The 21,587-nt window shown below is 39.8% G+C and overlaps 1 protein-coding gene across 1 annotated transcript in view; it reads right to left on the reverse strand.

Moving 5' to 3' along the window:
• Positions 1-1,534: 1,534 nt before the first annotated feature.
• ERO1B (endoplasmic reticulum oxidoreductase 1 beta) overlaps positions 1,535-21,587 on the reverse strand; it is a 44,336-nt gene continuing 24,283 nt past the window's right edge. Inside the window, exons 7-16 of the mRNA XM_084797234.1 lie at positions 19,218-19,338; positions 19,068-19,114; positions 16,366-16,377; positions 14,410-14,436; positions 10,617-10,709; positions 10,203-10,449; positions 9,217-9,286; positions 8,217-8,303; positions 6,687-6,820; positions 1,535-4,265 (exon numbers count right to left, since the gene is read on the reverse strand). Coding sequence (XP_084653360.1) covers positions 4,205-4,265; positions 6,687-6,820; positions 8,217-8,303; positions 9,217-9,286; positions 10,203-10,449; positions 10,617-10,709; positions 14,410-14,436; positions 16,366-16,377; positions 19,068-19,114; positions 19,218-19,338 — 899 coding nt within the window. The 3' untranslated portion in view covers positions 1,535-4,204. The remainder of the gene's footprint in view (positions 4,266-6,686; positions 6,821-8,216; positions 8,304-9,216; positions 9,287-10,202; positions 10,450-10,616; positions 10,710-14,409; positions 14,437-16,365; positions 16,378-19,067; positions 19,115-19,217; positions 19,339-21,587) is intronic.

A 21,587-nucleotide genomic window follows, 5' to 3' on the forward strand; every position in this document is an offset into this window, starting at 1 on the left:
ATAGGCTGTTCAGGCAGTGGTTCGGGAACAAGCATATTACACCTTAGAGAAATTTAGGTAGGTATCTTTTTCTTTCCTTTCTTTTTTTCTACTCCAAGACAGGGTTTCCCTGTGTAGCCCTGGCTGTCTCAGACTTGCTTTTGTAAACAGAGATGATGTAGACTTGCTGGCCTGAAATTCATAGATCCACCTGCCTCTGCTTCCCCAAGTGCTGATACTATAGGCATGTGCTAAAACACCCATCTTAGGTTGGTTTCTTGGACTGTATACTAGGATCCATTCCAAAGGATCAGAATTTAGTAACGAAAAAGCAAAACCATCAATACTTAAGAAAAAAAAATGCTAGTGGATGACTGTCTTGGTCTGAAGTGAGGAAAATGGTCTGAGTTGATACAGAAACCACAAAAGAACTGGTGTAGGAGAACAGACATAAAACAGCATGGAAAACTATTTGAACAAAGCCAAATCACACACTGAAGAATATGCAGCCCATCACACTTGAAGGATTAATAACCATGCAGTAGAGGTACACAAAGAACACTAAGCAAATCAGGGGACTCCTTATTCAGAGTTGTTAATTTTATATATTTAGGTTCAAAATGAGCATTTTAAATTTATATTCTCGCAGAATGTCCCAGTCTAGCATTTGGACACCATCTCTGATGGTGAGGCTGTGGACGAGTAAGCACAGGAGGGATGTGAACTGAGCTAGCCTCTCTGGAGGGCGGAGCCTGAGTCAGTGCTTTCAAAACTACAAGGGTCTGTATCTTTCACTTTTGAATACTTAGAGATGTATGCTCTACTAAACAATGGCATAACCATAATAAGGATATCAAGCAACCACTAAAGTGAAAAGACTATCTGGTGATATGTGGCCACTGAATATTTTAGGTGGTAAAAAAACACAAGGTGTGTATGTGATGGCACTCCCAAGTAAAGACACAGAGAACTAAGGTTTTATATTTGTATATAAAGAAAGGGTATGAATGGAAATACAAAAAGCTAGAGGGAGAGGGCATGTGTGTGCATGCACTATGGAAAGCTGGGGAGACATTGTATTTTTAGTATATATTGTGTTTTTTAACTACATGAATGTACCACCTATTTGGAAAGTTAAATAAAACAAGCATTTTTTTTTTTTTAAGGCTATGACTCAATACAAATCATAGAACACTGAAGCTGCTACATTTTGATTGGATGGAAATTGGCCATTAGAAAAGCGACACAAATGGCCCATGTTCTCAGTGGAGGCTCTGGTGGTACGCTCAGACTCCACAGCCATGAGCTGTGACCATGGCTGAGTCTCATCTGTGTTCATGCTTTAGCAAACAACTGTATTTACCACCTAGTGGCTGGTGACAAGCCCGTGCCTGCGGAGCCCTCAGCACAGGCTGCCAGTGCCTGCCATTTTGACTGCAAGAAGAGTCCCCCTCAGACCTTGCAGAAGTGTATTTCTCTCTGATCCATAAGTTATAATCACATTCCCATAAGAAGCACTCGATATGGAGGAGAGGGAAAGCAAACAAACAAAAGATTGAAGAAACATGTATTTTAATTCATGGCCTAGATTCTGGTGGGCACAACAGCAAATTATTTGGAATTCTGCTCAGAAAACTCAAAGCTGCACCTGTAGATGTTAGTTCAAATAAAGGACATGAGGATTTATGTGCTCGGCTTGTACCAAGGAATTTACATGATACCGTGTACCTGGCCTGAGCCTTTTGGTGACTAGCTATGGCTTCTGCAGGAACTTCAGTCTGCAAACTGCTGGGAGGCCTACTGTGAACTGTTTTCAGGTGTCCAGCTGAAGGCAATGCTGAGGAAGACCAGCACAATTGTCCTTGCTTACATACAGTGGCACCTAGGCAGGGTTGAGAAACACGGCACAGCATTTCATACACATGGTACAGAGGCCTGACATTTGACTTGTCAAATTTCAAAATTAAGATCTTATTTTGGCTGTTCCTCTACATAATAAAAACCAGGAGGAGCACTGAATATTGACCATTTTAGTATGTAAAGTCTAACACAGATGCCACTAAAGGAAACCAGTCATAGGCCAGCGAGGGAAATACTTCCTCCTCACGTTGATTATGGCACCAGGTACAATCATTTCCGTCAGTTTTGATGTCAAGTGCTAGATGTTTACAGGAGGTGATGGGTTACAAGCAGCAAGCAGCAGCTAAGCATTCTCAAAATGTAAGCAGTGTTGTCATGTCCCCCAGCGCAGGTGACAGAACTGGCAGACAGCCTCCTAAGGACAGACTCTTTGCCAGGGTCTCCACAGTCCATAGATGTCATGGCAATGTTGGCCATGCACACACCATAATGTATGTAAAGTTAATCTGTCAAATACCAAATTCAGAACACTTCTCTTACTGAAGAAATTCATTACAATCTTGAGGACATTCTAGCTTAACCATTTCTTTCAGCTTTCTAGAACATACTCTATACTACTGTGTGCCCTAAGTTTGAAATAAATCACAGTTAATAAGAATTCAGCAAGTGAAAATGAAGAACGTTTTCCCCCTCAAGCAAATAGTTTAAACAACAGCATCTAACTGCAATGGTGGTAAATTGCACTTCCAAAATGACCTCTACAATTAAAATAAAAATAGACAAAAGTGCAAAATGTTCACATTATTTTACATTCTAAATGGACACTACAAAACTTACTGATGTACTAGCAAGGTCACTGACATTCCCTTTCTGGACTTTTTGTCTTATAGTGGCCTACTCCTGTCACATGGTAATACTTGCAACTCTTTAAAAAAAAAAAAGCAAAGAAAAAGGAAATCTGCAAGCCAGCTTTAAAAAAAAAAACCAACCTACAAAATTCACCACTATCAACAAAACATTAAGTTTATAAAGATTAGGAATTAGGAGCAGAAATAACTAGTGAGGCCTCAGTCCCCATCACATCTCTACAGGGGAAGACTAGGCATTACGAGAGGGCCATGAGCCAACTAACAATCGGGCACACCATGGACTCACAGGGAACAGTTTAGGCTTTGGCAGATAAGATGTGGGTTTAAGAGCACTTACTGTTTACTTCAGAAAGACAGAATCTAAAAGAAGTGAGACTTTGGACTCTCATTACTTCCACATAGATAAAAACCTTTCAAGTAATCCCATTATCCACTGCCACCTTTAAAAGAACCAAGATTTAAACACCTAAAGCCTTTAAATCCCAGGCATAGAAAGTGGTAGTTTAGGGCCTTCCAGGCCTCCAGTGTCTTATGTCACACCCGGATGGCTGACCTGGGAACTGAAGATGGAGAGAGGGAGGAGGCGGTCACACTCATGCTGAAGCACTTCACCAGACAGAGCCACACAGAGAGGTAGAGGATTGCATAGATTGTGTTCAAAACCAAATATTCAAAATGCTTACTTTAAAACAGCAAAATTTGCGTATAATGCAATTAGCATTATAAACCCATAGGATCCCATTCAAATTTTGTGAAGAAAAAAAATCCATTAAATAAATAGGGCTTTTCATAAAGCAACTAAAAATGTCTATAATTAGGGAAGGAACAAAAAGAAAACTCAGAAGGAGAGCTGTAGGCTTTAGGTAAAGGACATGCCACTCTTGAGCTAGCCTGGGGTACACAGGCCAAGTGAGCATGGGATGGCACTTACCCACCTTCAAAACCAAAGCAGCAACAGCAACTAAACATTTAAAAATGGTCGAAGTCCTGGGAAATCATCCAGAACCTCTCTCACTAGTCACTGAAAGGCCTATTCATTATAACGACAGCCCTGTATTACAGAAGATGACACACAGGGTTAAGCGAGGCTGAAATACTAAGTACACCATTGACAAATTTCTGTCACTGAGACCAGCCCTAGGCAGCACTGGTTCCCTAGTTCTCTTTCTACAACAGACTGAATAGTCTTCTCAGGACAGACACGGTCATTTAAAGTTTGACAACTAGGAATGAAGAGTAATACAGTACAAACAAAACCAATGTGAAACAAACATGGGATTAGCATAACTTACAATTTTAAAGTATATACTTCATTTATAAATATCTCTAATTGATAGTCTATTAAGGATCATAAATATTCAAGTGGACATTTGAATTTTCTCTTTAAGAGTTGAGAATTCTTCAAGTCTTAGACACTTAAGTCTCTCTGTTCGGTGTCCAAGGCTAAAAGGCTTCACACAGTCCGTTATGTCTATGGAGACATATACAATTCTTCATTACCTCCTGTTCTTCAATAACGCTTTAAGGTTCTGTAATTCTCTTATACTTGTAGAAAGCCTGCAGGAGGAAAACAAGTGCATATTATACACACAGCTGATGTGATGTGCACACATTGCAAATAGACGATACTGGTTTCTTGAGCTATATAACCTGGAAGCAAAAATCTAAAAGAACCAAACACTGAACATTGCAAATTCCATTTAAAATAGAAATGCTGTGACTCCTATTAAAACTGACAAATCGCCAGGTGCGGTGGCACACGCTTTTAATCCCAGCACTCAGGAGGCAGAGGCAGGCAGATCACTGTGAGTTTAAAGCCAGCCTGGTCTACAAAGCGAGTCTAGGATAGCCAAGGCTACACAGAGAAACCCTGTCTCAAAAAAACAAACAAACAAATAAACAAAATACCCCCAAAAGCTGACAAACCATGGAGCTTTGGTTCATTGGGCTTGCTTAGAAAGGCAAAAGAAACCAATTCATCTTCACATCCAGACCACAGATAACAGCCAGGTATCAAAGTGGCTCACGACTTTAATCCCAGCACTTAGGTGGCAGAAGCAGATGGATTTCTGAGTTTGAAGCCAGCCCGGTCTACAGAGTTACAGGCCAGCCAGGGATACACAGAAAAACTCTGACTTGAAAAACAAAACAGTAACAGCAACAAAAAGACTAGCTGAGTGATGGAAACAGAGCCATAAATGGTTCACACATGTTTGTTGTCTCCTACACAGTCCCTCCCACTCCCCAGTGCCTATCTGTGTTCATGGCATTGTGCGATTAGTGGCTGAATGAGTGAAGAAAGAGCTCAAACCCAGAAGTAAAACTCTGGGATGTGGAAAACAAAAACAAAAACAAACAAACAAACAAACAAACAAAAACCTAAAAACCCCTACAGGTTCATTTAACAAACTAACAAAAAACAAACAACCAAAAATATAACCCTACAAGTTCATTTTTCCTTACATACAAAAGTCAGCATTAATATAACAAAATTCAGTATTTTTCCCCTATAGCCTAATGATATAGTGTACCCTGCTAACTTTTTTCTTTACCCCAATATTTGAGGAGGGTCCAGGTGATGATCTAAGCCTGTGAGGTGAAACAACAAAAGGTACATAGAATTTTGCTTTTACATTTTAGGTAAAATTAGGATCAAGTCAAGTATTTTTTCCAGGACCCCTCAGCTAGCAGCTGGATTCTACGTGGGGAGCCAAGGTGTGCTGAACTGTATTGCTGACAAATGGCAGGCCAGGATCCCCAGACTCTAAAACTTGCTTTCTGGCCAGCACCCCTGGAAGGAGAATGGAAGGGAACATTGCTGAGAGCCAATGAAATTTTGATGAAATGTTCAATTTGAATTTTCTTTTCTCAATTTAATTTTGTCTGTGCTTAAAATGTTTGTAATTTAAGAACTTTTTCACTTCAGCTCCATTTCAAATAATTTACATTTCACCTAAGTTCTTCTATCTTATTTTTTTTTTCAGATCTCAAAAATGTGTAGACTTGATGTTTTCTGAGATATAAAACACCATCAGCATCTATCTACTTTGCACTTTGTATCTTGGTTAACACAGACACCTGCAAATACTGGGAAGAGCTGGGCACATCACTTCACACTTGTAACTCTAGCACTAAGAACTGAGGGAGGACCAGGTCAGCCTGCACTAAGTACATGGAAGAGGCTGGTGAAGGCTGGGCCATATCTAAGTTATCTTTGAGTGACTGGTCTCCTTTGAACTTAACATCATACTCATAAAACATATACATCAATCTGTCATTCAGTATCATTTTAAAAAGTAAACTTTCCTCCATGACTGATGTATTTGCCCTACTGTTATAATGCTGCATATTGTTTTTTATGATTCTTTTTCTTTTGCTTTATATCCCCTGACACTGTATATATCTCTTCAGACAAATCTAAATTATTAAAAAACAAAACAAAACAAAACAAAAAACAAAACTTCTGCTATCTCAGAAAGAAAGGGGCAGAAGTGTATATGAGGAAGACTCCTCAGCCTCGGCAATACCGAGCAGAGGAAGGGACGTCATGTCTTTGATCACCTTTCCAATCATGTTTTCCTTGTCTACTACTGTACTACAACAGGCAGTAGCCAGCCAAAGAAAAGACTATTAGAAGACTATTTCCCTCACAAAATTGAGAGAGCAAACTGAAAAGTAGTGGAACTGAAACTACCAGTTCCTCCTGGGACTGATAGAGAATGAGGCTGTCAGCCTGGAGGCCGCACTGAACAATGAACTCAGGGAGTTTGTTTGTTTGAGACGAGGTCTTAATACACAGACCAGGTTGGCCCTAAACTCATGCTCTGCTTGCCTCAGCTTCTCAACACTGGGGTTATAGGAGTGTGTGTCACCACATTCAGCACTTTCTCTTTCTGTCAGTGAGCCAAACCAAAGCATACCTTTGTGGGGAAAGACAATCTTCGCAATATATTGCAAGGAAATTAGGTCTCAGCTTACCTTCCAAAAGCGTTTAAAAGAGCAACTATTTCCTGCCGAGTGAGCTGGAAGCCTTTAGATGGGCTGTTCTCCGGGAGTTTTTGGATTTCTTTTTCAGAGAATAGTATCTTCAAGGCAGTGCCTAAACCCTGAGTCTAAAGAAAACATTCATACATTTACAATTAACTTTACACAATAGGTACTACAAAGAACTATCGCGAGGGAGCTGGAGAGATAGCAGCAAGGAATGCTTGCAGCTCTTCATCCAAGTGGTTCCGAATCACCTGGACAGCTCCAGGGACTCCAACACCCTCTACTGGCCTCTGTGTGCACACACATACCTCTAAATAAAAACAAAAATAATCTCTGTCTCTGTCTGTCTCTGTCTCTCTCTCTCTCTCTGTCTCTCTGTCTCTGTCTCTGTCTCTGTCTCTCTCTCTCTCTCTCTCTCTCTCTCTAGTACTAGGGATCAAATCCTGCTCTAATTCAGCTCTACTTCAGCTCTGTTAAACACAGTCTCTACATTTATAGTCCTTAGCAATTCAAAGTTCCAAAAGCACTGCGCAGTGATCCTACACTAAGTTATTTCTCAGCACTGAGAGAACAAAGTTTTCATTTTATCACAGGTGCCTTTAAAATAATGCTATCTCACTAGTACTGTATAATCCCAGCTGGTGCAGAAAGGTCACAAAGTTGATGATGCCTTGGGACCAAAAGCAAGACTCTGTCTCACAACAACAACAGCAACAACAACAACAACAACAACAACAACGGAAAACTACCCAAACAAAAATTAATTAAATTTATCTTTTGGTTTTCTGTGTTTAGCTTTGTCTAATACTGTGTGTCATCTTTTAAGACAATAAGAGAACCAGGTGGCACACACCTTTAATCCTAGCACTCAGGAGGCAGGGAAGAGGAGGAGGTTCCAGGACAGAAACCTTGTCTCAAAAGCAACAACAACAGCAAAAGGAAAGAAAGAAAGAAGAAGAGGTAAAAATCAAGCACTCTTCTGCTCCCTGAAGATTCAGGCCTGCCATTTTGTGCTAGGCAGCCTTTCACCACTGAAACAAACATCTCCAAAATGTGATGCTTAGGACTTATGTATTTTATTTTATATAAATAAAATTCTCTATCCATAACCAACTTAGAAATGAACCTCAGGTGGTACTAAGACACAGAATACAGAAACGTCCTTGCTCATGGATCTCCAGCACAGTTTAGTAGAGTTTATCTTTCAATAATAACACAGAAAGCCAGGGGGTCACTGTGGCGCCATCTTTAATCCCACACTCGGGAGGCAGAAGCAGGTGGATCTCTGTGAGGTTGGGGCCAGCCTGGTCTATAAAGTGAGGTCAGGACAGCCAAGAGACACAGAGAGACCCTGTCACAAAAAACAAAAACAAAAACTTACAACAACACAAAAAAGCCACGCTTGGATCTGTTTCCAAACACTAATCCAAAGATCAACAAAGATATCTTAATAAAACTGAAGTAAGCAGAAAAAAGTAAAGCTATGAACAGTTTGGAAAGAAAGATAAATACACACACCTGCAGTTTCCCCCACAATCTGCACTTATCACACCCAACACAATCCATGATGCGGGAGATGTTCTTGAAATGTAACCGAAATTCCTCCTGGTGTGCAGAAAATATTTGAATTAGACTTTTTAAATTAAGCTACATTTAGTTGAATTACATATATAAAATAAATGTTTAAGGTCTACAAGTGATTAAGTTGTTTTTCAGTAGTAAAAAGACCTGAAACTGCATAGCACAACATAGTACATTAAAACAGCAGACATTAACAGAGGCATTAAGATTCACATTGCACGTTCTTTCAACATGTTTTACTGGGGAGGCACTTTAACGAAGGGCTGGAAAGTTCACAGTGTGAGGCCTGGACTTGTAAAAACTGAACTGTTGCTGACACTGAATCTAGTTTATTAGGACATTTTCTCACAGTGACAGAAAATGTATGTAAAATCTAACTCAGAATGTTGTTCCCAGAATAGATCCAGCTGAAAATCACTCCTAGAGGCTGGAGAGATAGCTCAGTGGTTAAGAGCACTGGCTGCTCTTCCAGAGGTCCTGAGTTCAATTCCCAGCAACCACATGGTGGACCACAACCATCTATAATGAGATCTGGTGCCCTCTTCTGGCATGAAGGCACAACGCTGTATACATAATAAATAAACAAATCTTTAAAAAAAAAGAAAGAAAGAAAGAAAAGAAAATCATTTCTAATGCCACGTTGTGCCATAGTTACTCAATCAACAACCAATAATCTCAATTTATAGCAAAATCTAATTAGACTAACATTAAAATGTTGGTTGGACAACTGGAAAGTTTGGATGAGTTAAAATGAAAACACAAGGGGTAGGCCGATCACTGTGAGTTCGAGGCCAACCTGGTCTACTAAAGCGAGCCCAGGACAGACAAGGCTACATAGAGAAACTCTGTCTCGAAAAACCAAAAATAAATAAATAAATAAATAAAAAGAAGAAGAAAAGAAAATACAAGAAATGGCTTCCACACTGTCCCTAATTACCTTTAATGACTTGGCCCCCTTTTTGTCACCGGCAAACATGGATTTCTCATCGAAGTGCATGGGAAAGGACCTGATGAAATGACAAGACTATTAGTAAGTTACCGATGAAAACCCAAGTACGTCTCTTAGAGTTTTGCTAGAATTCTGTAGCCCTACACATATATAAAATCTGCTGTTTATTTATAATGTAGGAGGGTGGCAGTTCACATATATACTAATAAGACTACAGCAAGCTACACATAGCTTTGTAATTTATAAGAGCGCAATATCTTAGCTGGGCGTGGTGGCTCATGCCTATAATCCCAACACTCGGGAGGCAGAGGCAGGTGGATTGCTGTGAGTTCGAGGCTGGCCTGGTCTACAAAGCGAATCCAGGACAGCCAAGATAACATAGAGAAACCCTGTCTCGAAACACCAAAAAAATAAAAATAAAAAAGAGTGCAATATCTTAAGGAAATCAGTAAAATTATTTAAAAATCAAAAACAATCTCCAAGTATGCCAACACTCAATATACTTGTACACTTTAGCATGTAGTTTACTTTAGGTCCTGCCCCATCTACCCTCCCTGTCATGGTCGTTTAACAACCAGTGAATATTTTATAGGCTAAGGATGTTTTTAAAGGTTACCTTTTGGAAAGTAGCTAATATCACTTTGTATGTTCACTGCAATGCTTACACACTTATGACACTATGCAAATTTAAGCAGTAACAGAAAGAATACCAAATTGGTGAAGCACTTTGATGCTACATAAACCCTGAAATTCTTTATTAAAATATACATAGCATATTCTTTTTTTTTTTTTTAACATAGCCTATTTTCAAGAGTGAACATTTCTGTAGCCAAGCTTGCAGTACTACTGTGCTACTTCTGCTCCTGTGTTCCTCGGCTGTGTGTCACTCTTTTCTAACATCAGGTCTTCATCACCCCGAGTTCCATGTCATCTGAGCAATGGAAGATTCCTGGATGCTAACAGCCAGCTCTTACTTTGTGTCCTGAAAGATGCTGAGCAGTAGGGTCTTGGTGTCAGCATCCTCTTCCAAGTTGCCAGTATACAGATCAACAATTGAGCGCTCAAAATAAGGGGCCACCTTTGACAAAGCACGAAGCTCTATCAAGTATAAAAAGTACAGATTCTTCAGCCTTCTTGGACCTTCCCCCTTTGTTTCCACAGGGTCAAAGCGACGTTTAAATTCTTTGATGTTAGGTCCCCAACTAGGTTTACCCCAGGTTTCTGGAAAGAAAGAAGAAAGAAAAGACATTGTCTTTTAGTATAAAAAGTTTTTGGTTTTGCGTTATATAGAATATATATTTTACTTTCCAACACTTTTTGTGATATCTTAGAAGCAAAAAAAAAAAAAAAAAAAAAAAAAAAAGGCCCCATTTGACAAATCTGATTACCTTCCAGAAGATAATTTGCACACAGATGTAAATTGATGCTGGCATGAAGTCCTGATATAAGCTTATAGAAGACTCTTTTTTCAAGGCACAAACCTATTCAGAAAAATACAGAAAAAGAACCCATGCCTATTAGATACAGAGTATTTAATAAAAATCAGTCAGCACATGGGTTTCAGGTTAATATTCGAGGACACTGTTATGACTGAAACATGCAGTGTCCCTACAGGCTTAGGTTTGGGATGCTTGTTGCTCTGGTTGGGGCAGGGCCTGAGGGGCGATGTTCTCTATGTCTGCAGTACAGCTTTCATCTGTCACACATTTCTTCTGTCATGATGTTCTGCTCACAGGCTCAGGACCAAGTAGCCATGAAAGAACCCTCTGAAATGCTGGGAAGAATAAAACTTGTGCGTAAGAAGTTCCTGACAGCTTTCTTGGTAACTGACACAGTCATTAAGAACAAGTCAAGAGATAATGTCAGACAATTAGAGGGAGATTTTCACTAAAACATACTTAAGATTCTTGTTTCAGAATGGACTTAACCAAGTATGATGAAACTTTAACACAGAAGAGGACAGAAGGGCCTGGCCCTGAAGGTGGCCCAAATACTGTGGATGCAGCCATGTAGTTCCTAGGCCACCCAGAAAGGCCTGGCCCTGGAAAGTGGTGGCCCAGCCACTACTGGATGTAACTGTCAAGTTCTTGGGCTATAGCCTTGCACAGGTTGTAGTTTAGACTAAGAACATACTAAACAAAACTATAACAATGAAGTCAGTGCTTTGCCTTAGCAATGGCTGTGACTTCTCTTATGTTCTTTGTTCTTTCTTTGAATTCACTTTGTGATGGAGAAAGAAGGCCCTTGATGACCTTTTGTCCTGTGAGGCACTAAACTTCCTTAACCCATTCAGGCTTCTGCTCAAAATTTATGGCAAATACCAACATAATCCTTACCCTACCCCTGCTACCTTATAAGACTTTTTATCTTACAGTAATATGCATTGTTAGTCGACTTAGTGCCACCAACTTAAAAATGGCTAAGATGAGGCTGGAGTGAGGGCTCAGTAGACAAGAATACAGTTAGCATGCACATTACCCTGAGCTCAACTTCTAGCACTGAAGCAAAAAAAACCCTCAAGGCTAACATGGTAATTTACACTGTATTCACTAGATCACAAAAAAAACAAAACAAAAAAAACAAAAAACAAAAAAAACCTGGTGAATATTCTTGATAGAAATTTAAAAAATAAATTAAGATACAGAATAACAAATTTAAATTATGATTTGCTTTATGTGCATGAATGTTTGTATGCATGTCTGTATGAGTACTATGTGCATGTGTGATGCCTTCAGAGGTTAGAAGAGGGCATGGGATCCCAGGGACTGGAGTTACAGATAGTTGTGAGCTTCCATTTGGGTGATGAGAACCAAACTCAGGCCCTCTGCAAAAAAAGCAACACAGAGTCATCTCTTATGTCCTCTGAATAAAATATTTTAACAATCCATTAGATGCAGCTTTTCTTCACCACCCAACAGGCTTTGTTTGCTTTCTTCTTTTTCTCTCCCCCAACCCCCAGGACAGGGCTTCTCTGCTTTAGCCCTGGCTATCCTGGAACTCACTCTGTAGACCAGGCTGGCCTCAAACTCACAGAGATCCTCCTGCCTCTGCCTCCCAGATGCTGGGATTAAAGGTGTGTGCCACCACTGCCCAGCTTGTTTGCTTTCTTTTTGATACCCTTCCCACTGGAAAACTGTGGACATTAGGGCACTATTTCATTTATGTACAAGGAGAATTTTCCTAATATAAAAGCACCTCTGTGAGGGGCTGGAGAGGTAGCTCAGAGGTTAAGAATACTGGCTTTTCTTCTAATGGTCCTGAGTTCAATTCCCAAAAACCACATGGTGGATCACAACCATCTATACTGAGATCTAGTGCTCTCTTCTGGCCTGCAAGCACACATGCAGGCAAAACACTGTATACATAATAAATAAATAAATACATCATTTAAAAAAATAAAGAGCACCTACATGGTATATTATTGCATCTTATCAAAGGCTCTCAGACCACTAGTTTACTCTTTACATCTTACTACAGATGGCTCTGAAGCAAACATCCTCAAAATAGGAAAGAACAATTCTTCTGAGATCTCATTCTCTAATTCAAAATGTTAGATTAAACTGTATTTTATAGCTTTCTCCAGAAAGCGTATAGCCAAAGACATGGCCATCGACTGCACAAAGAAGACACACAACACTGGGAGGAGATGCTGGAGACCTTCTGGCCCAACCTGGTGCCAAAAATGGGTGGGGTTGTACCTAGGAGTAGCCAAAAGCTTCTACCTCTTGCTCTGAAGTCCCTAACACACAAAAGCCAACCTACAAAGGCAATTCCACCAACTTCTAGTTCTAACAATACATAGCAAATAAGACTACCCAATTTAGGGAGATCTCTTAGATTTGATGGCATTCAAATTAATTTTCAACAACGGGTTTAGGGAACACTGAATGCATGTAAACATGTTTCTCATAAGAAGGCTAGATTTACTACTGGCACAGAATTGTTTGCATCTGAGTATCTCCTGGCAGTTTTCAAGGATTTTTTTTTTTACTGGCATCACCTCTACCAACAGCACAGCTATTGTTACTCTCCAGCTCCAGAAGAGGAAACAATCTCAGAAAAGGATGAGCCGGTTGCCTGTAGCTACAAGTACTCTGTGGAACCACATATTCACATTCAGGGACTCCAAGTAGCAGGGCACTGGTACAGTAGTTGATGCAGAGTGCCTAAGGCCAAACACTGACAGGGATGTGTGTTTCCCCCATTGTCCTCCTCCATTATTACAAATTTCTGACTATCTCTCTGAGTCTCAATCAGGAGTGTCCAACTTATGGCTCTTATATAGCAGGCATCCCGGGAAATCTACAAATGCAGCCTAATACGTTTATAGACCCCAGTATCATGTCACAATGTGAAAATATTGGACACCCCAATGAACACAATGTTCATCTTTAGAGTAGACTTATTAAGTTATGCATCTTCTACTAAAGGTCATTTCCCAACACAACTTATAACAGTATTTGCACATTCACTTTATAATGGCCAATATATACACACAAGTGACAAAGAACAAACAGAAATTATGTTCATAAGAAGCACAGCCAATTAGCAACCAACAGAATCAACTACTTAGAGTTTAACTCTGTGCTGAAAACTTAGGGCTGTGAGGCAATGCTCTCCTGCTATCATTCAGCTTGCTCATCTTCCCCTAATATAAAATATTATAGGATAACTTCAAAAAACTCCCAGTTACTAGCCAAAGTGGTTAAGACTCCTAGAGCATTTAGCCTTTAATCAATAACATTTTATATTTCCAATATGGAAAATATGAAGAATGAAAAATACACTGCAAATTATATTGCCTTAAATTTTTATTAGACAGATGCACACTTTATGACTGTGGGCAAACACGAACACAACCTTCTGAATTGAATTCATTTTGCTTTTTTACACAGCACAAGTGCTTCCTCAATAAGGGACACATCTCTGCTTTAAGAGCAGACCTGCTTGCTAGTTACTAGTAAACATGGATAAGATAGGTAAGACAGAGGAGCCAGTTAGGGACACCCAATAACCCTTCTAGCTGTGTTCTCATCTGCTATTGATTTTTGGCTGCTCAATATCCTCAAGATTTTCACATAATTTTATCACAAAATATAACAAACCAAACTATGTTACTTTCTTTCAAATATTGTTAAATATCAGTTGTCTAGATAATCAATCACAAATATGAAGTGTTACCTTCTAGCCACGTATAGAATGATTCTCCTTAAAAACAAAAAAACAAAGAATTTGGTTAAATATTTTAAATATTCATGTATAAAAATAAAACAGGTCATTTGAAGATTACTTCTAGAAATGTCTATTCCTTTAGACTAAATAGCAAAATGGGCCTATGTTTCTAGAAAAACCCACAGATAATTTAAATAGGTCTGGAGAGCGTTCTTATAGACATTTTGAATATTAAAATATATGATAAAACACTAAAATATATCTTATTCACTGAAGGTTTAAATCCAAAAGCATAGGAGCAAAGACTTAATAAATCTGTCTGAGGTATCAAGCATAGTATTTAATTACACCAGCAAACCACAAATATAAAAACTAAATTATAATTACTCAATTTTTCCTAAGCCAATAAAGTAGGTGTGTTTCCTCAATTATCTAAGACTAAATTTCAAAGGATAATTTTCAGTGTAATTCTTACTTAGAGCGATTGTGATTCATCTGTATAGGACCTAAGACATCTCCCTAGGACTAAGGGGATGGTGGTAAGCAACACAGCAGAAAGTTCTAGAGTTCTACTCTACAGCATGATGACTAGAGTTAGTAACTACATGTCGTGTTCCCGCAAACTGCTGAAAGATTGTAAGTGTCTGCCACACAAAAAAGCTAAGTATGTAAATACATAGATACAGCACCGATCTTGTTTAGCCATTCCCCAGGATGCATGCTGATAAACACTACTGATAAACATACGTAAGTTGTCACCAAAAGAGAGAACCATTCCTGGCTCAATAAAGCTCCTGAGCTAGAAAGGGAAAGAAAGGGAAGTGTTGCTGTACAGATAACCCAGCCCAGAGTTGTTGTTCAGTCTCTAGGATAAACCTTGGGAGCTCTTCTGCCTCCTGAGTGGGACCTTACCCGACTCCAAAACACCACAGGCAGCTTTCCCTTGCTAAGGGTTATTACTACCTCACTCACCCAACTTCAACTTCCAGCCCTCAAAAGCTTCCATGTGGCCTCTTAATCCGTCCCTTCAGACAACTTCAGGCTTTCCCACTGTAAATAAGTCACACAGGACACACTAGACTTCCTGCTCAGCTCCAGGCTTGTGCTAGTCCTTCCAACAAGCCCTTACTAGCTAATTCTACTGATGGACACCTGGCAGACTTCATCTTAAAGGCCACTTCTTCCAGGAAGCCTTCCTCCTCATCCTCTCATGATGCATGAGGGTGCTTTGTCTAGCATTACTGAGTTACACCTGCTGATGGGGCTGTGTGTCTCAGTTTATGTATGTTGTCTCATTGGTTGTGTATTGCATTTGCTTTCTTGGCTTGCAAAGGGAATGTGTGCATTTTATACATCTTCCCAGTCTGCCAATGAATACGGGTAAGGACTGGAATAATATTTTTGGCTCTTTCACAGCCAAATGCTAGAAAATAGTCTTTACAAGGTTGAGTACACTATTGGAAACTGACAACGTAACTTTCAAAGTCAGTAATAAAGAAGTCACAAGTTACTGATAAAAACAACTTTGCTACATCTCCTTAGACTCTTCAGGTAGATTTTTAAAATCACTGTTCAGTGTGCATGTGGGTGGGAGGTGGGATTCATGAGTGTCACGGCATATGTGGTGTGGAAGTCACAGGACAATTGAAGAGAGTCAACTCTCTCATCATATGGGTCCTCGGGATTGAACTCAGGCCATCAAGCTTGGCAGCAAGTGTCCTTACCACCAACCTTCAAGATTTCATTAACAGGAAATGGGGAACCTGGAAAACGGACTTATTAAACTTTAGGTAAAATGGTCTCTATGCTCTTTTTTTTTTTAACACAAGACAATTTTGCTATTAAGAAAATCTCATTTTTGATCACCATTCACCATTCATTTCTGGTAAAAAGAAGAAAAACATCAGAGTTCAATAGTAAAAAGGTTCTTCCATGGTTGAAGTAATCAGAAGAGTTTCAACTCACCATCATCTTCCCCTAAAGGAGAAAGGAGAAAGAAATTACAAAATGCCTTAGCCTGCTCAGATCCCAGCCCTCCTAATCTTACTGCATGACTAATCCTCACCGTTAAACTGCTCAGTGTATCATGAACTCTGATCACAAAAACACAGGCCAAAGAGTACAAGATTGCCATATTCTATAAAACAAACAGATGGGGAGGGGAGAGGGAGAAAGAAACTTGGCCTGATGACACAGGTCCATAATCCCAGATACTTGGGAGACTGAAGTAGGACCATCATCACTGAGTTCAAGGCCTGCCTGGGCTATATGAGTTTTAGGCTGGGATGGCAGCTCAGTGAGACTCTGCGGAGCTGGGGATATAGCTGTGATAAAACATTAGTATATGCATGGCCCTAGATTCCATCTCCAGCACATTAAAAGATAGGAAGCAACTGAGATGGCCAGAGGCAGCTAGGTTCATACTCATTTAAACTGAATATCCTTTGGCCCACACACCACCTCTATAGACACCATAGTTTCCATGCTAGGTACTCCTCTAGATGGTTATGCTTTTGCCCAGACAACCTGAGCTAGAGAGTCAGACATCCTCCCTAGAGGGAGAGACCAGAAGGCTGACCTGGCTTCACTGTTGCCTTTGCCTGATAGATTCTGACCAGAGAGCTTATTTCTCAGAAAAAGGTTCTGTTGCTCAAAACCTTTTAGAAAATAGAAGCCTAGAGCTGACACTGCTTCAGGAATAGAGTGGAAGAAACGGCTGGGCAGGCAGAGCCTCCACCACTGTGTCCACCAATAGCATCAGCCAGAGCTGCAGGCTTCCTAGAACAGCCCAGAAGAGCTGTGCCCACTCTCACTGCCTTGGTTTATCTTCAGTAGTCTGTCCCATGTTCTTTTTCCTTTTCCTCCTTCTCTTTGTTGATTTCTTTCCCCTCCTCATCTTTCCAGCAGTTTATCTAATTTATGGTAGATGGAAACAAAGTGTTTCTTTGGATTTTACATATTTTGTTAAACAAACAAACAAACAAACAATACCAATAATACAATTCTACTTTGAAACAACTTCAGCACAGGTCTGAAGAAATACCTTCCTTAATTGTAACATGAAACGGAAGAGGGAGGGATCCCCTATTGTTCTTTATTCAGCTTCTACAGTGTCTCAATTTTTTATAACATTTTGTGTAATTAAAACATCAAAGTTGAAAACACAAGTTATGACATAAAAACAGCAAAAGAGACAAAAACTAAGTCATGACCATTCTGCTCACAGTCCCAACCTTACCAAGCAGTTTTGGAATGAGCTTGGAGAATAGCATTTGGCCTTGACAGAGCCAGCATCTAAAAGCACTGCCTATGTTCAACCACTCCACATCTATTTGGGCCTCAGGCCAAAAGGTACAAATCAACATAGGAATTACAACTTTTTAACTCCATCCTGGCCTAATGGGTAGGTCAGCTACAGTGTCAATCCCAGGGATTAGCTGCTCCTAGGTAAGAGGATGAAGATGTCCTCACTCACCACAGCATGCTACACCATCAGAACAGCACACTAGCTGGCTACACATGTACCTTAAATAGCTGTTTTATAGCAAGAGGTGCATCTGGCACTATAACATTAGTTTCATATGCTATGAGGTACGAGTTCTGCGCAAACACTGAGGTTCTATATGATGAATGGCAGTGTCAATGGCAGTTGACACTGCTGACATCTTTACATCAACTGAACTAAACTTAAAATGTAAAATTTTAAGTTCAGGTTCACAATGACCATGCAAACACTTAATGACCAGCTGGTAATTGGCTATGCAGGGACTGGAGCAGTGCTGAGGGCAGCCCAAGTGTTTGCACTGTTTCCTTCCTGTGCAAAGCATGCTGCACTGGTAGGCACCCTAGGTAGCACAAATAGCTCGTTACAGAAGTCTCTGGTTGTTGTGCTCACCTGGCTCCCAGTGTGCACTCTGTGATGAGCCCCTGACTCTCCTTTTAGCTGCACATCATGAACTACAACAGTGGTTCTCAACCTGTGGATTGTGACCTCTTTGGAGTTGAATGACCCTTTTACAAGGGTTGCCTAAGACCATCAGAAAACGCAGATACTTACATTATGATTCATAATAGTAGCAAAATTACAGTTGTGAAGTAGAAACAAAAATAATTTCATGTTTGGGGATTGCCACAACACAACAAACTGTATTAAAGGATCACAGTATTAGGAAGGTTGAGAACCACTGAACTAGAGTGTTTACTTATTTTTTTATTTTTTGGTTTTTCGAGACAGGGTTTCTCTGTATAGCCTTGGCTGTCCTGGACTCACTTTGTAGACCAGGCTGGCCTCGAACTCACAGCGATCCGCCTGCCTCTGCCTCCCAAGTGCTGGGATTTGGCGTGTGCCACCACGCCTGGCTGAACTAGAGGGTTTAAAAACATGGGGACTGGGTCCTCATTCTCTGGCTTCTTAATTTACTGTTGTAGAGCAGGACCTAGGCCTCCAGAATTTGAATTTCTCAGGAAATCTGTGATATGTACAGATCACTCAATATCTTCTAATCCATCCTACACCAAGCTCCTAGTTTAGGCCCTGGCACAGAGTTCCAGAAGACATCCAGCCTACTGACTCATGCTTGTGTTGATCACTAAAAATAAGTGAAATTTAAAATCGTTGTTTTACTTTCCTTCAACTTGAAAAAGCATGAAATGTATGGGAAACTCACCTCGGCTGGGTGCCAGAGGATTTAAAGGACGATACACAGATCGAGGCCTGAAAAACATCACAAAGCTCAGCGGTAAAATGGTTCGGCTTATGTGTTTCACCTTTACCAACAGAAACCACCATCTGCCTCCCCCCTCTGGCCCTTCATTACTTGAAGCAGTTTTCTTCGTAGATGCTGTTCCACACCCTCCATGCCGAGGAGCCCTTGTAGCCAGTGTACCGCTCTGGGTTCAGCAGCAGGTCCACATATTGTGCAGCAGGAGATCGTTCATCTGCCAGGAACAAGTGGTAAGGCCACTCAGCCTCACTACTCACCTACAGCTTGGCAACACAAAGCAGCGACTCCGCAACCATAGAGGTTCCTGATTCAAGTAGCCCCTGGGACTGCACGTGACCCTAACTTTATATAACTTGGGCAAATTAATCAAGAGAGGAAAGAACAATGTCTTCCTTTCTTTGGCACCTCAAGGTTCACTCAAGTAACGTAACAGAATCAGATTTATGTGGTTTTTTTCTTTTCCTTTTATAATTATCTACCTCCACAGACTCAGAAATACTATTTTTTCTTGGTTTGGTTTGATTTTTCAAGACAGGGTTTCTCTGTGTAGCCTTGGCTATTCTGGAACTAGCTCTGTAGACCTGGCTGTGCTTGAACTCACAGAAACCCACCTGCCTTCATCTCCAAAGTGCTAGGATTAAAGGTGTGTGCCACCATCACCTGGCAGAAATACTACTTTGTTACATCTTACATTACAAAGGTTCTTTTTATTATTCTCTACAGAATAATTTGGTCATTAAATTTCCTCTCCTTCCTTACAGTATATTTTTCTGTCTGTGAACAAGATCCATAAGATATGAAATGACTGCTGTTCCCATAATCACAGGGGAAACTGGCAGCCTGACTCACGTCCTTCTAGGGCTACCTGCTGCTACCATGATGTAGGAGGAATATATAAGTAACCACAAAGGGTCACCATTAAATGGACTGAATAAAAACAGAAATGGAAACATGATTTTACAGAATTTTAAGATCTTATCTCTAATCCTAATCCCAAAGATATTGCACTATAAAAATTTAGGCACAGGAAATAATTTATTTTACAACTGGCTATAAAAAATGAACAAGCAGTTTAATTTGACTTGAAGTCATTAATTTTAAAAATCCTAACTTAAAAGAAAGTTCAGGTCATGAGGTTTTAAAAGCATTGCTTTTTTAGGGCTAAGGATAAAGGGTGCAGCTGAGTGGAAAAGGTGCTTGCAAAGCTCTGGTTTTTAATACCTGCAAAGCAAGTGCAAACCTTAAGAGGAAAAAAAAAGTATAATGAGGTTTTTAGTTTTTGTTTTTATTTTTGGTAATTAAACAATAATAACTGTTAAAATATATTATTTAATTTCTATGTTTTCCAGAGTATAAAAAGACAAGTTTACTGGCTACACATCAAGAGAGCAGTGGCCATGGCAAGAACAGAATGGCCTGCCTCCTTTTATTTCTAACTTCTATATCTTTCATTTACAAAATTTTATGTATGAGTGTTTTGCCTACACTTATCCTAGTACCCTACATGTGTGCAGTTCCCACAAGGGCCAAAAGAGGGCATCAGATTCCCTGCAGCTGGAGTTACAGTTTGAGCTGCCACATGGGTTCTAGGAATTGATCCCAGGTCCACAGGAACCTAGTGCTCTTAAATGCTGAGCCATGTCTCCAGCCCCAGTTATGTATTTTTAATTTCTTTGAGCTGTTTTTTATTTGTTTTTTTTTTTCAAGACTGGGTTTCTTTGTGCAGCAGAGTACTTGCTGTCCTGGATTCACTTTGTAGACCAGGCTGGCCTTGAACTCACAGAGATCTGCCTGTCTCTGCCTCTTGTGCGCCACCATGTCTGGATTCTATGGGCTGTTTTTAAACTCATCTGTAAAGCAGATTCAGTTATATAAAATTTCTTGAATGTCACTTAATGTCACTGTATTCTGATATATTCTGCATATATACACACACATATATGTACATGTACATATACACATATTATATATACAATTGCATATATATTCCAACTATATATACACATACACACATTCATTATATATACATACAAGTGTATAAATACACATATACAAACTATATATATAATATATAAACTATATATGCATATATATATATAAAACCCACTTAACAACTATAAGGGAAAAAGACTCTGACATCAAACCGTGACAATTTATAATATATTTTAGTGGGTCAGCAATGTAACTCAGAGAAAGCATACTTGCCTAGCATTTTGAAGCCCTGGGTTTGATATTCTGCACCGCTGGTATGTGTGCGTGTGTGTGTGTGCGTGTGTATGTGTGTGTGTGCGTGCACACACACACACACACACGCACACACACACACACACACACACACAAATCATCTAATATATTTTAAGGAAGTTTAGAAAGAAAAGTGTATAACCAATTATACTTGTTTTTAAAAAATGAAACTTTTGTTCCTTGTTTTCCTTAATTTCAGAAATGTCTTAATACTGTTTT

This window comes from Acomys minous (genome assembly GCF_964271855.1).
Source record: "Acomys minous genome assembly, chromosome: 9".
Taxonomy (NCBI): domain Eukaryota; kingdom Metazoa; phylum Chordata; class Mammalia; order Rodentia; family Muridae; genus Acomys; species Acomys minous.